General features: G+C 31.5%; 2 protein-coding genes across 4 annotated transcripts; one reads left to right on the forward strand and one right to left on the reverse strand.

Moving 5' to 3' along the window:
• Positions 1-117: 117 nt before the first annotated feature.
• On the reverse strand, positions 118-8,075 carry LOC132697370 (uncharacterized). 2 transcript variants are annotated; one of them, XM_060662820.1, is made up of 7 exons: positions 7,915-8,075; positions 7,729-7,779; positions 7,494-7,674; positions 5,201-5,425; positions 4,943-5,137; positions 4,389-4,520; positions 118-4,321 (listed from the first exon to the last, which is right to left on the reverse strand). In XM_060662820.1, exons 3-7 carry the CDS (start codon positions 7,620-7,622, stop codon positions 4,022-4,024), a joined length of 981 nt encoding a protein of 326 aa, XP_060518803.1. In that variant the 5' UTR covers positions 7,623-7,674; positions 7,729-7,779; positions 7,915-8,075; the 3' UTR covers positions 118-4,021. The 2 variants fall into 2 exon arrangements, with proteins under 2 accessions (XP_060518803.1, XP_060518812.1); XM_060662829.1 differs by lacking the exons at positions 7,494-7,674; positions 7,729-7,779; positions 7,915-8,075 and adding an exon at positions 5,773-5,833.
• Positions 8,076-9,226: 1,151 nt separating this feature from the next.
• Positions 9,227-14,346, forward strand: LOC132697353 (protein VAC14 homolog). 2 transcript variants are annotated; one of them, XM_060662786.1, is made up of 14 exons: positions 9,227-9,399; positions 9,450-9,600; positions 9,655-9,885; positions 10,346-10,687; positions 11,360-11,483; positions 11,737-11,841; positions 11,896-12,038; positions 12,195-12,330; positions 12,389-12,485; positions 12,599-12,773; positions 13,306-13,424; positions 13,504-13,583; positions 13,662-13,815; positions 13,911-14,346. In XM_060662786.1, the coding sequence occupies exons 1-14, from the start codon at positions 9,299-9,301 to the stop codon at positions 14,053-14,055; spliced, it is 2,103 nt and encodes a 700-aa protein (XP_060518769.1). In that variant the 5' UTR covers positions 9,227-9,298; the 3' UTR covers positions 14,056-14,346. The 2 variants fall into 2 exon arrangements, with proteins under 2 accessions (XP_060518769.1, XP_060518778.1); XM_060662795.1 differs by having other exon boundaries at positions 11,743-11,841; positions 13,911-14,343.
• Positions 14,347-14,461: the final 115 nt, after the last annotated feature.

A 14,461-nucleotide genomic window follows, 5' to 3' on the forward strand; every position in this document is an offset into this window, starting at 1 on the left:
ATTGTAACATTCTATAGTAAACCTAAATAACAGTAATTATAAATAAACCAATCTTAAGATTTCCTAAACATTCCTCACAAATTTCAAAACAGAGGAATTGAAATTCAAATTACATTTATGTAAAGGTAGACACACACACAGGCAGCATAATACCTCCCCAGATGGAAACCTCTGTATTAACATTGTTTGCATCATGAGACAAGAAGCAAATTGCTCTACTCAATACAGATGTTTATGATAAGAATCTTTTGAAATTTGGTATTTTTTTTATATTTCCGCATTGCCAGATTCATCTGAAACAAATGGCCTTGCATTTTGTTAGATTCCGAGTGTACACTTTTAATAACAGCTACCTAATTTCTAGAGTTTTTGAAAAAACTGCCTAAGGTAGGAAGGCTTATATTTAAAAGGTCAATTTGTAAATGTAATAAAGTTGCAAGTATAATAATATAATTTATTAAAACCTAGGACTACAGAAATATAAAATACAGGTACAAATAATTTTATGAACATAAATGCTTAATAGCTTACTCAAACTAATAAATGCCCAAAATAAATATTGTAATTCTTATGTGACTAGAAGATAGGAATAATAATTATATGAACATTTCTATTTCAATTACATTGCTATTTTTAAAGAAGACAAGAACTTTTTCAAAACATTTCATTTTTTATCAACAGGTAAATGTAAGCCATACTACATTATTAATATTTGAGTCAAATCATTGTCAAGGAAAGTACAGATATTTGGATCAATTAAAACATTTTAGTGCCACACAACAATATGACTATTATTCTTAACTGATAATACATATTTTGTCATTTTGATGCACTTGCTTTCAATTTTGTTTTTGTTTGGGGAACTACTAGAGTTATTGTCAATTTAAATATACACTTGGTTTCTTGAACTTTTCCATAAAGCTGATACTCAACCAAAATACCACCATTTGGTTTCTTAATAATCCAGAAATGTTCCATAACAAAAAATGTTTATGAAAAACAAAATAAATTATTTGAATATAGTAGATACTGAAAGATTTTCAATCATTCTTTATTTAAAAAAAATCAAATGGATTTTGCATAAAATATGCACCTTTCTAAATTAATTAATTACCACTAAATACTTTATATGACTGAAATAGGGATCCCATAAGGTTTTGAAAACTTTAATTAATTCGCACTATTAGAAAGTAAGCTATCAATAATTGTGTATGCAGAATTTGTAAACGTCACAACTGTTTTATTATTATCTTTGTAAACTGTTGGCGAATGCTATTTCAGAAACCAACTCACAATCATAATTGTCCAACAGACGCTGCAATTACTTATAAAAGTATCAGTTAAATTGGTGTTATTGCAACTTTAACTTGAGCAGGGCAGCAGAGGACTCACAAATGCTCATTTACTCTTCTACACAGGAAATTGGACTTACGCTACTGTAGATTTGACTTCATTTTGCATTCGGTTTGACAATGTTGAATTGTTTTTCTTGAGAAAACCAAAAAAATATATGATTATGTAATTTAGACTGACAATATCTATTTTCTATTTATTAAGCTTGCTGCATGAATGACACGCCTCACATAATTGTAAAAACATGCCAATGCTTCATAATTAAAGTCCTTACTATATTACAAAACACAAAGTTGAACATTGGAAACTAACTTAATATATCTGATTAGTGACTGACAATAAGATTTATTATAGTTTCCATTCAAGAATTCCTTAACTTTCGTAATATATTACAGAAGAGGGCGTAAATATTGTTTAATGTAATAGGTTGCATCGATAATTTTGAATTCTGTAATTTGTTTTATTACTTAATTATATATTGGTAATGTTGGTTTTATGTTTGACTATGATAATAGTTTTCTACTTTGGTTTCCAATAAAATTGTTGGTTTGTCAAATCATATCTAATCTCAAAATATAGTGGACATCAATTTTATTTTAGTAGCACATATTCTACGCCCACAGTAACATGCGACTATTTAGGGCTTTTTCTGTAATATTGTGTAGTGTTTGTTGTATTGCTTGTGTTGCGGACTTTGGAAATTTTTAAATTGCCTACCTAAAACGACTGAATTCAATAATGTAAGTCAAGTTATATTAGATATTTGGCACTGTTAGACAACAATAAAAGTATCCTTGTTTTTTTTTATATATATAATACATTTTGTTGATGCTTTTATATCCGCAGTTTGTTTAAATATTATTATTCAATTAATGAATATTTATCCCTACGAAACACGCGTGGGCTTTTTATAATTATGCATTTACCTGTCTTGAAAGTATGACACCTTACAATATATTTGAAAAGAATGAAATCCATGAAATTTTTTTTTTAATAATTTATCAAATGCTAAGAGTTGCAAAATCTGATCCTACATTATCTAAAAATCATAAAAAAATACTGTACGAGATTTGTTTACTATCTATTTTTAACTAACTAACCACAACTAAACCTGTATTTTCTGCAAATACTCAAAAATGCTTTTACATGCCTTAAAAACTAAATTGATTTTACCCGTAATCGCATTTGTTGAAACTGAAATAAAACGACAACAATATCCTTCAGTATCGTCAACACACAAGTGAAATTTGCAAAAATATATATTTTAAAAGGTGATTCTAAAATTAACATAAAACGTAATTTGTTATATACGAGAAGCTAAAGGTTTGTAATGAATATTTTTGATACAAACAAAAATTGTATGCCACTGCTTTTGTGGTAAGTATAAAATTAACACACTCGGTTCCTCTTTTTTTTACAACTCGTACTTTTTGCATAAAAATAAAAACCAATTTCACACATTGTATTACATTCATAACACAATTTGATTGAGCGCTGGACGGTGTTTGATAATTATTGACGCGGAAATGGTTTCTGTGTCTCAGAACGGTACGCGATAAAAAAAACAAGGGGGCGAATTTGTTGTAATTTTTTTTTACAAAGCATGGTGGCGTACCAATTCATTTCTAAAAAATATTAATTTTACACCCTACCTTGTACCGATGCCACAGCTGGAACTTTAAAAACCTTTAATGTGATAATATACCTTTTTATATACTAATTATCATAAAAATGACTCTTGAGTGACAAGAGTTATGATAAAAAACAAACACTGCTCGTTTAATACTCTATATCTTCGGGGTTATTTTAGATACAGGATCACCCTTTAAAACTATATCTTAATTTCCGGATATGATACGTTAAAATGATAACATAAGAACAAAAAATTAAAGCGAAAACAGGAAAATGTAACAATTGTAAATAACTGCAAAACAATTTGAAAAATATTCTGCACAAAAAGAATTATTTTGTTTAACCGTTTTACTTGACTGTGGCAATAGGTGCAGAAGCGACAATTAATTCAGGTTGCTGTCTCATCAACATAAATCGACAAGAGTTTCGATACCAACTTTTATGGTTTATGTATGTATTGAAAAATAAATTATTCTATAATAATTATGGAACTAACAAAATAGTAATACATAACAGCTTCCTCAATACCATTGAATAACGGACTGGAACTCAATACCTAACGACAAAAACAACGAAGACACATCTAAATTGATTTAACTCCCGACTGCAGTGTATTTAGTTTTTAGAAAAATTAGAACTTTGTATGAAATTTAAATTACCGTTATATGTGATAGAAACCAAATATTTTAATTCTGCATGAAGAATAAAACATTTACAAGTATTTGCAGACAAGTTTGCAGTAAATATATGTAAATATTGGTTCTGGTTATTGCGATATGGTTGACAATATTTTACTTCCTCCCAACATCTAAAAATTTCAATTTTTTTAGCAAACTAAATAATTTTTTGTCGAGAAAAAAGTGCAATAAGAAATTATTTCAATTTTTCAAAATTAGGAAAACCCGAAGGCATTATAATGTAATCAATAGCCAGAGCTACTATTTACATATCCACTGTTTGTAAAGATCTAAATTGTAAGTCTTTAATAAGATCGTACATATTATCTCACTGAAATTATTATTAACGTCCCTAGATATCATGCTATTCCTATCACGTTATATGGACCTGAACTTTTGGATGAACATGGCTGGACATCATCTAAATAATTAATTGGTTTCTGTCTGCTAGTTGTAGCTGATGATGGTATATTTAAGATAGGCTTGTAATTGTGCGTGGATTGATTTGATGTCTTATGTTCTGGCGTCGCTCCTGGAGAAGGCTGCCTCTCTTGTAAAGTCAAACTTGGATCTTCTCCAACCAATTCGTAATGTCTTATATTAAATTTTTGGATTAAACACAACATAGCTGACTCTATGCAGCACACATATCCCAAACACTAAAATGATAAAATAATATTCATTAACTACTATTATGAGTTTTTGGTTAATTGTCAGTATGCTTACTCCAGTGACTAATAATTGGTGATGTGTCCATTTGGGTACCCAAGAGAAGGCCTCTGATAAAAATATCATGTGGAAAATAAGTGATGAAGCTACCAGGAACAACACACTAAGGCTTACGTATAAATATCCATTCTGAAACATACATTAGGTATACTCCAAAATGTCACCGCCTTAACTTGTCATAGTTCAGAGTTCTTTAGTAAAATAATAGAACCTAGAGCAAATAAAAAATTAAATAAAATATTCTCAGCATTTAAAATTTATGGAAAATCAGTTAAACACAATTAATGATAGTATTTAAAATCTTGTGGATTGCTCCTGGGTCGGCTGTTTTAAATTCAAACTTGCTGGCGGTTAGCTAATTATCTTGTTGGCTTCTTCAGAGCTTAACTCAAAATAAATAATAAACAGTTTATATAAACAACCGAAGCAGGAGCAATCCAGACGACTTGTAAATAGTATTACAATAGCCTGTGGAAATTTCTTTAGAAAAATATTGATAATAAATTCTGCTCAGACTTTTTTTTATACTTAATGTATTACATTATACTTACCACTTTACCCCAGTTAAAAGGGAAGAGGTACACTATGTGGGAAATGTCAAGAAACAGCAACAGACAAGTTAGAAACATACTTAGTAAAGTAACGAACATCATTAAACGAATGCGCCCCACCAGCGGAAGCATGAAGATTCCCACTTTCACAGTTCCAGAGGTGCATAAGCATGCCAAGCATGCTATTGTAGTTCCCTGTCAACAAGAGCAAAATCAATCCACCGGACTATTAAGGCACAAAATTGTCAAAAGATATACCAGCAAAAGAAGGCGGAATAATCCAGTGGGAGTTTTGAGATGTTCGCGATCGCAGTAAATAATGACACCTGAGTAAATGGATAAATCGGGAGATGGCACCCTCTTGCGATAATGAGAATGTGAATCCCAGGAGTTGACGGTACCCAAAGGTGATTCGCATTCGCATCCACCAACTGCACATTCTGTGCTGAGGGCGCCGGTTCGGCTTCCTGCTATCTCAAAGTCCTGCAACATATATTTCTTTATTAGCAATAATAGATAAAAACATAAGCTAGAAGAATTGAAAAAAAATCCCAATATTAATTATCATTATTATTATTGCAATAATCAATAAAATTAGAATTTTTGTTTGTTAGTAAGATTTTATCTTGCGTCTATAAACATACTTTTAAGTCAAAATCAATCAATCAACTTTGTCTATAAATTTGGAAGCAATTTGAGTTATTGATTGAAAACATCGCCAAGCAAACCAGAAAAATCGAAATACTTTTGATATATCGGCCATAAAAATAGTATATCATGCAATAAGTTTGGTAAACGTCATTTTAGTTATGAACAGAGGTGGCTTTTACTTGATGGAAATCCATTTATCAAAATAAATAAGAACTAAAAGTTCAGATTTTCACGAAATTATATATTTTGACATAACAATTGTTTCGGCAACACCGTGTCTTTATCAAATTTATGGTGAATAAGAAGACACGGTGTTGTCGAAACAATTGTCATGTTAAAATATATAATTTCGTAAAAATCTGAACTTTTAGTTCTTATTTATTTTAGTTATGAGTTTGTTTTGGCATGAGCGCAGTGATTAATAAACGAGTGATTGAACAAGTTTATCAACTAGTGTCTGGCCCGCCGGTGAACTTGACTCTCGAAGTTAAATCGTTAATCCAAAACCAAAACTGACTTTAACTAACCAAAAATATTTGAGAATATGTGACTGTGACCGTGATCCACCGAATTGAATAAAATAATACCATCCGTGGCTAAAATCTACTGAAAACAACCCGATTGCTTCCAAACCCGTGAGTACAGTACGGGACATGAGTTTATTTGACACGAGCGGAGCGTGTGTTTAATAAACGAGTGACTTAAAAAGTTTACCGAACGTGTTGCATACTATACTTTTTCTACGACCGTTAGTTTTTGGTTACATTTTCGCCAAACAACACGAATACATTCACTGACATCGCTGTCAGAATTGACGAACGTGAAAATTCAAGGCGTGGGAAATACCTCCAAAAACATCCGATTGCTCCCAAAACCATGCGACAAAATCGCGGAAATGTCCGAAGTGGCTCGGATCCGTGGGAACCGAAACTGACGTGGTAAAGTGACGCTTCCCGTACGGTAGATCGGTGTGTAATAAGGTATTTTACAGACGGGAGTAGAAAATAATTTTATTTTATAGAAAAACAAGTTTTAAGATTTTATGTCTCTTATAATAAATTTAGAGAATGCTTTTGAAGATTTTTTCAAAAGGGTGTCTAAAAGGTGCTACCAAAATTTCCTTACTATTTGCCTCACTCCAAAAAAATGATTTCTTGGATTGAAAATATCAAAAGTTCAATTAGAATTTAGTTTGTTAGTTTTTTTATAAATATATTATAGTAATAGTGGAGTGGATTATATCCTTGCAATATTCGGCTAGAAGGTTTTTAATAGAGAAGTTTGTCTTGTGTTGCGCTATTCAAAAATTCTATCTGCTATTTAAAATCAATGATATCTATATGTCTAAATCTATATACCTATTTTATCATGAAAATAGAGCAGTTTTTCATAATTACTTTGGGTGGCTAATTCCATTGTTACTTCCAGAGTGCCACGCAAATCCACTTGTAACCTAACTTGATTGAAACTTAAACATATTGTTCATAATTGTTGCATACCTAACTAAAATATTCCAGAATCATGTGAAATATTAAAATCTTATTCATTCAACATTTGTCTCCCCTGTCCTTAAAAGAACACGTTTTGTCACATTTTTGCAAAATGAAAATTGTGTTCGAAAAGGCTCTTCATCTCATTTTCTGTTAAAATATCCGCTGATGATTCACTGATTCAGATAAATATTGTCTACTCTTAATTTCTTAAATTTGGCAATATTATCCAATATTTGCCGTTGATAGCAGTCAATTCAGATATAAAAGATGGAGTAAAATAAACAACAAAAACTATGTTTATTAACAAAAAAAAAACAATCAATTATAACAAATTAAAATTATAAAATACAAAATAAAAAACTACTAATTGTAAATTAAATAACTTCCATGCACTGTCTACAATATACCTGAATATCTTCAGGTTTAAAGTTTGTGGGCTCCAGGTCTCTAATATCCTCCAGCAAGAATTCAATTTCGTCAGGGCTATAAAGAAGATCTGATACTGAGTTAATATACCGGCTTGACTCAGACTGCATGTCCCTCCACTAAAATTGCGGCACTGCCCCGCGCCAATCCATTTTCCCTTCCCTAAATTTTTATTAATAAAGGACAAAATACAAAAATAGATTAAAAACTACTAACCGTGCAAATTTTCCTGCAAAAAGACATCAGATCCTCTAGCCAGGGTATTACCTGTAATAGAAAATCAACAAACATAATTTAATTTATCTTAAGCACCTATTGACTAGTGATATGTACAATTGTGTATATTATTATAACAGAAAACTGATTTTGCTTAGTGACCTAAAATTGACTAGCTACACTTACGCGAACATTAAGTATTTCTTCCTGGACTCAACAATAAACAATTAACAGACAAGTAAAATTTATACTTTGAAATTATTCTTCCCATGAAAGATCTCAAGAAATATTGCAAAAATAGGTGGACGCTAAAAATATTAAATCCAACGCCATGTTGCCTGTTTCCATCCCACAGATTCACTACTATTCTTTGCTTTTCATGTGGACATGTCTACCCTGGACAGTCGCCCAGTACCGATATCCGTCAAGAAAATTTTTCATTTGATCATAGACCCACAGAATAATTTAATTTAACCAACAATGGTTCAATAATGTTCATTGAGCATACAGCTAATAGAGATATAGAGCTCTTGCCAATATCGTTAATACAGGAACTTATGAAACAACTATGAAAAAAATTTTCAGAAGGTCCATTTAACATGCATATGAGCGAGATTTAAAATCTCGTTTTCAACGAATGACCTTGTAGCATTCAACAAACAAGATGGCTGATGACAGATCGTCAATAATTTTGTATACGGTATTTTTAGGACGGTGTTTTTTCAAAATATGCCTAGATTGCGGTAAACGTTCTGGGAAAACAAGTTAAATGTCTGGAAATCGCTGTTTAAAAAGAGAATGGCGCAAAGTGCAAGTTACTAGGTGAAATGTAGAGACATGGGCGGATAATCATTACCTTCTCTACGAAAATATGACTGTAGCTATATGGCTCAAAGTCATGTAGCTCTTATGGGAGCTATACACATGCAGGCAAGTCCGCGCGCAAGTGTGTCCATGTAACTCCGCGAGCAAGTGCGAAACGAATTGCTTCCACACACTATTCAGGTAAACCTTGAAGTTCACCAGTTGGTGGGGCCTGCTGCTGTACGAAAAATGAAGTTGGCCTTCGCATAAGCTCTAAAACTCAGACACACGCCTTGAGTTTTGACTCACATACATTCGCACTTACTAGCGTGTCTCGACCTCTACAGGCAAGTCTTAACACTGTATGTGTATAGGTTGCTTTAGATTATATATGTTCCTACTACGGGAAACATTGATGCGCCGCACTCGACATTGATTATTTCGTAGAGTTTCGGCGCGTGATTGTTAATTTCATATTAGACTGCTGTGGCTAAAAAAACATTGACTAAGTCGTTTCATATTAAGGGCAATATGATCAGTAAAACGGTTACATCAATCAAGATTTACCATTATGAAACAATTTTTATGTCTAAACTATATAGCCTCTCAGTTAGTATGTGAACGATACGGGGAATGGGCGAATGATCCCAATCAATAGGTTGTTAGGAATCTTGCATGGACAAATGAAGTAATTTTAGGTTAACTTTTAAGCTCTGTAAATAGATTCTAATTTTATTTTCTCTGAAGGTAGCACTTTTAATTTGCCATGTCAGACAAAGATCATGCCCCTCTTACCGCAGCTTGTGTACGGGCGTTAAATGACAAAATATATGAAAAAAGAAAAACGGCAGCATTAGAAATTGAAAAGTGGGTACGTCTCTGGGGGGGTATATTCATCTATTAGATTTTTTTCTCAGAATGGTAAAAGAATTCGCTGCTGTAAACAATACAGGTCAAATTAAGAAACTGCTAAAAGTGCTAGGGCAAGATTTTGCGCTGTCTTCGAATCCCCGGTCCAGAAAAGGGGGCCTGATTGGCCTATCTGCAGTTGCAATTGCTTTAGGAAAGGTAGGAGGCACACAGAAATGAAGCAAAGCAACTTATACCAACACCAACTTGTAGGAGACTGGCTTGTTTATAGAAGAATTACTTAAGCCCATACTAGGATGTTTTTCAGATCAAGACTTAAGTGTCCGTTATTATGCTTGTGAGTCTTTGTTTAATGTGGTGAAAGTAGCTAGAGGAGCTGTGTTACCACAATTTCCAACAATTTTTAATTGCTTAAGTAAAATTGCTATAGATCCAGATCAAAGTATTAAGAATGCTTCAGAATTATTGGACCGTTTGTTAAAGGTAATTCCAATTTCAGTTTGTGTTTAATTTACAACTGCTTAAAATGTTTTTGAAATTTGATATTATAGTATATAATAAATAAATAATAAAGTCTGGTAATAAAAAATATTTTTTCTACTGATGCATGTCACCTTAAAACTTTGGTTTCATTAAACACTGATGGGACCCAGTTCAGGTATTACTTTCTACAACCATTAGTTTTTGTGTTCATTTTTACGAAGGAGGAATGAATAAATTCACTAAATCACTTATGTCGCGCCTCTCAAAATTGACAAACGCCAAAATATTATTGTTGGCAATATATCTACTGAGAGCATCTGTCCGCTGCCAAAGCTGATACTTAAGTTTCGGTGATAACAAAGCTAAGGTCTTAAAGTGATTCTTTCTGCCCTCTTAATCAGTGCATAATTGGGAATTTTAGAGTAAGGAGTAGAAAAACATATATGATTTTATATTTTAGGACATCGTTACTGAAAGTCCATCTTTTGATTTAAATGGATTTATCCCACTACTCAGAGAAAGAATATATACAAGAAGTACTTTTTCAAGACAATTTATCATCTCCTGGATTTCAGTATTAAATACAGAGCCAAGTCTAGACTTAGTAAGCTATTTGCCTGAGTTATTGGATGGCTTATTTAGGATATTAGATGATGCAAGCTTGGAAGTTAAAAAAATGTGTGAAACAACATTGGGAGAATTTCTAAGGAGTATTAAAAGTGAACCATCTAGAGTTAATTTTGCGGCCATGATAAACATCTTAATCAACCATGCACAGGAGAAAAGTGATGATTTAGTACAAGTAAGATATTTATTTTATATTTGCATGTTAACATTGTATTGTTTATCTACCCCTTCATGGTAAATGGGTAAAAGTTTAATAGTTTTCTCTCTCTAATTTGATCAAATATGTTGAATGAAACTACTATTCTAGGCATTTCAAACAGCCTTTCCTCTACGCCCATATTTCATGCCTGACAACTAAAATCGATGCAGAATTTTACAAGGATTACAGTGGTCATATTATTTTAAAACTTATAATAACACATTATTTAGTGAAATGCATTTTTCCACCTAACAATAGCTATAACCCCCTCTAACGGTGCAGCAACTTAGCCATTTACAATACATATTACAAAATATTACTACTGTTGCAATTTGTGGTGTCCACTCTTTTTTATGTTAATATTTGTATATATATGGTACTACTTTTTTCAAGGTTTAAATTGGCAAACTGTAATTAAGAATATAAAGTTTGTTACTTAAATTGTCACATTAAGTTAATTCCTAGTCAGGCGTGCCATTTATGAATAGGGAAATAATTGTAAATTCCCATTATTAAACATCGCTAACAATCACAGGATCAATTAAAACTTATTTATTTAATTAATAAATAATTTTGGATTAATACTTTGCTTCTTTAATTTGCTCATTATTTTTAAAAGTTGTTTTATAGATCTGTTCTACCTTTCAGTTTACTGCAATCACATGGATAAAAGAATTTGTCCAACTTTCTGGACCAGCTATGTTGCCATTCATGTCAGGAATTTTTACAGCAATTCTACCATGTTTGGCCTATGAAACGGAGGCTAGGAGAAGTATCCTTGCTTTATTTTTATTATATTTCGTTTTTAACACACATTTAACATAATTGCACTATGATAACAATTATTTTTTTTCCACTAAACACATTTTTATGTAATGATTTGCTATATGCTATACTTATTGTGCTGTGGTCATATTGCTTTAAACATGCTTATTGAAAGGTTTGGGAATTTAGCATAATTGGGAAAACAATGTAATTTTCATTTTAGTTATTCTATGATTTTACATATTTTTTCCTTAATTTAGTGACAGACATTAAGGAAACAGCGACAGCAGTGAATTTTACTTTGATGAAGCTGATTGCACTTCAGGAAACCGATCAGGGGAAGCAAGTGAATATAAGACCCAGAGGTGCTTTTAGACTATAGATAATTTTGTAGTCTGGTACCATTATGTTTGTTTCAGATTGTGCAGAAAACATTCCATATGATATAGATTTGCCATCTGTTATTGATGTGTTAACCCAATATGTTTTACATAATTCCATCCAAACCAAAGTTGCCGTTCTGAAGTGGATTCACGATCTTTACCTTAAATTACCTACTGAGGTGAGTTCAAATGGAATGGGATTGTTGACTATAATTTTGTGGTAAAATTAACAGTTGCTATAAATATTACAAACAAAACTTTAATGGGGATTGACTTATTTAACATCATCTGGGCATAAGACCATTATTTCTCATAACAAAAATGAAATATTTCAGATGGACGAGTACATAGATATTTTATTTCCGGCTCTTCAAAGAACTTTATCAGATCAGTCAGACCAAGTAGTACAACAATGTCTGGTTGTCATAGCTGAAATAATATCATCACCTAAATCAAGATATGTAGATGATGGTGAATATAAATGACACTAGAGGTATATTTGACTTGCATTCTTTTTGCATATTTCCAGATAGCAATACGTACTACAATAAATTTATCTTCAGCTTACTTAATTCGTTCAGTATTGATAAAAAACTCCTAGATGAACGGGGATCATTCATAATCAGGTATAGATTATATTAGCACCCGCATTTGTTTTTCTAAGTTAGGTAGGGGAGGTTATCAGACTTTTTAATATGGTTATTTGTGTGTTTCTATAAAATAACGTTTACTATTTCAGACAATTATGTGTATTACTTAACGCGGAGGATATATACAGAACATTAGCAAGAATCCTTTTGGAAGACTCTAATCTTGCATTTGCTAGTCTTATGGTGGAGCACTTGAATATTATTCTCCTTACTTCGTCTGAATTGTTCGAGCTTAGAAATAGATTAAAAGACGTTTCCGTTGAGGTAGGTGCCTTAAAGTTTTTGGTAAGTTGTGTATTTATCGATCATTTATAAAATATATGTGAGAATTTATAAATAATAATTTTACAGTGCCTACAAAGGTGCCCACTAAAAATATGAATAACTTGTAAATTGGAGGTGAAAGGAGGGAGAAAGATGATTTTTTTTTTAATATTTTATATTATGTATTTTGTTTTATATTTAAATTGGTCTATATTTTGATTAACAGTCAGTTTTATAGCAATGTAGTGAAATTTAGATGTTTCCTAGTTACACAAGTTTGAGGTTATGTTTTTTTAAAACAATTTTTCTTACTCTTAAGCAATGAGAAGACACTATTGAAAAAAAATCTCTCGTCATTGGTTTCATGAATCATATCAGTTACAGTTTCTGGTCTGTTTATTTTTTTTTTCGTAAATATATAAGCGTATCGAGTGAATTTAATTATTCTAATGTTGACTTCTAATAGATTTGGAATAGTGGGGTTTTGGTACATTTTTCTATTAAACTTTCTACTGTCATGTTATAATTTTAGGAGAACAGAGAATTATTCCTGCGGCTATATCGAACCTGGTGCCACAATCCCATTGCAACTGTGTCTTTATGTTTCATTACTCAGAGCTACAGCCATGCATGTGATTTAGTAAAATCATTGTATCCTTTTAATTTCTTGGTAGTTGCAGTGTGAATACCCACACCATAAACAGATTAGATTCCTTAATTTTTTTTGCAGTGGTGATGTTGAAGTGACAGTTGACTTTTTAATGGAAATTGACAAATTAGTACAGTTAATAGAGTCGCCAATTTTTGCTTGTAAGTAAATATTTAACAGGTTTAGTTTAAAATGTCTTCTTTTATGTAAAGATTGTTTGAGTACAATCGCATGTCCAGATTTAAGGTTGGAACTGCTTGAAGTACCTTGTGATAAACATTTAGTCAGAGCTTTGTATGGGCTGCTAATGCTTCTTCCACAAACGGAAGCTTTTACAACACTTAAAACCAGATTAGGCTGTATTCCGAGTTTACAATTGCATTTTCAAGAAAAGTAAGTTAGTTTTATTAAGATAATTGAAAAACATTGTATTGATTTTTATTTCTTTTGGAAATTAAGTTATCAAGGACAATTCTAATTGATTTTAGGGTAGTCAGTAAGAAGAAACCAGAATCCACAATTAATTATGCCGATTTACTTACTCACTTTGAAGAAGTTCAACAGAAACACAAAGAGTACAAAGCAGCTAATAGAATTAGAGATATTTTGTCATTTGAGAGAGACATTGAATAACATCTTCCAATTTATTATTAAATAAAACTTAATACATTCCTACTTTCCCAGTGGTTTTCGTTCACCCACATTATAATAAAGATAACTAATTGGTATATGAATGGGCTGTATATTTATTTTTTATGAAAGATGTGTGTATTAAAAGCACAAAGTGATATTTGTACTTTTCCCTTGGTTATAGTTTTGACTTTTGATTTTTTTTTCACTTTTGCAGTTTTTTTAAAGTAAACTTTTTGAAAAGTGGAGTGTGATTTTTTATTTATTTTATAAAATAGCCATGATGAGCAAACCATTCTTGCAGCACAAGACTATAATTACATGATATTTATTCAAAATAGAATATCCAAATAAGTGTTGAAAGAAATAGAGAACATATAGTTATTTTATTATTTGTTGTTGTGTTTGT

Source organism: Cylas formicarius, unplaced genomic scaffold (genome assembly GCF_029955315.1).
Source record: "Cylas formicarius isolate icCylForm1 unplaced genomic scaffold, icCylForm1.1 PGA_scaffold_10__41_contigs__length_53128322, whole genome shotgun sequence".
Taxonomy (NCBI): Eukaryota; Metazoa; Arthropoda; class Insecta; order Coleoptera; family Brentidae; genus Cylas; species Cylas formicarius.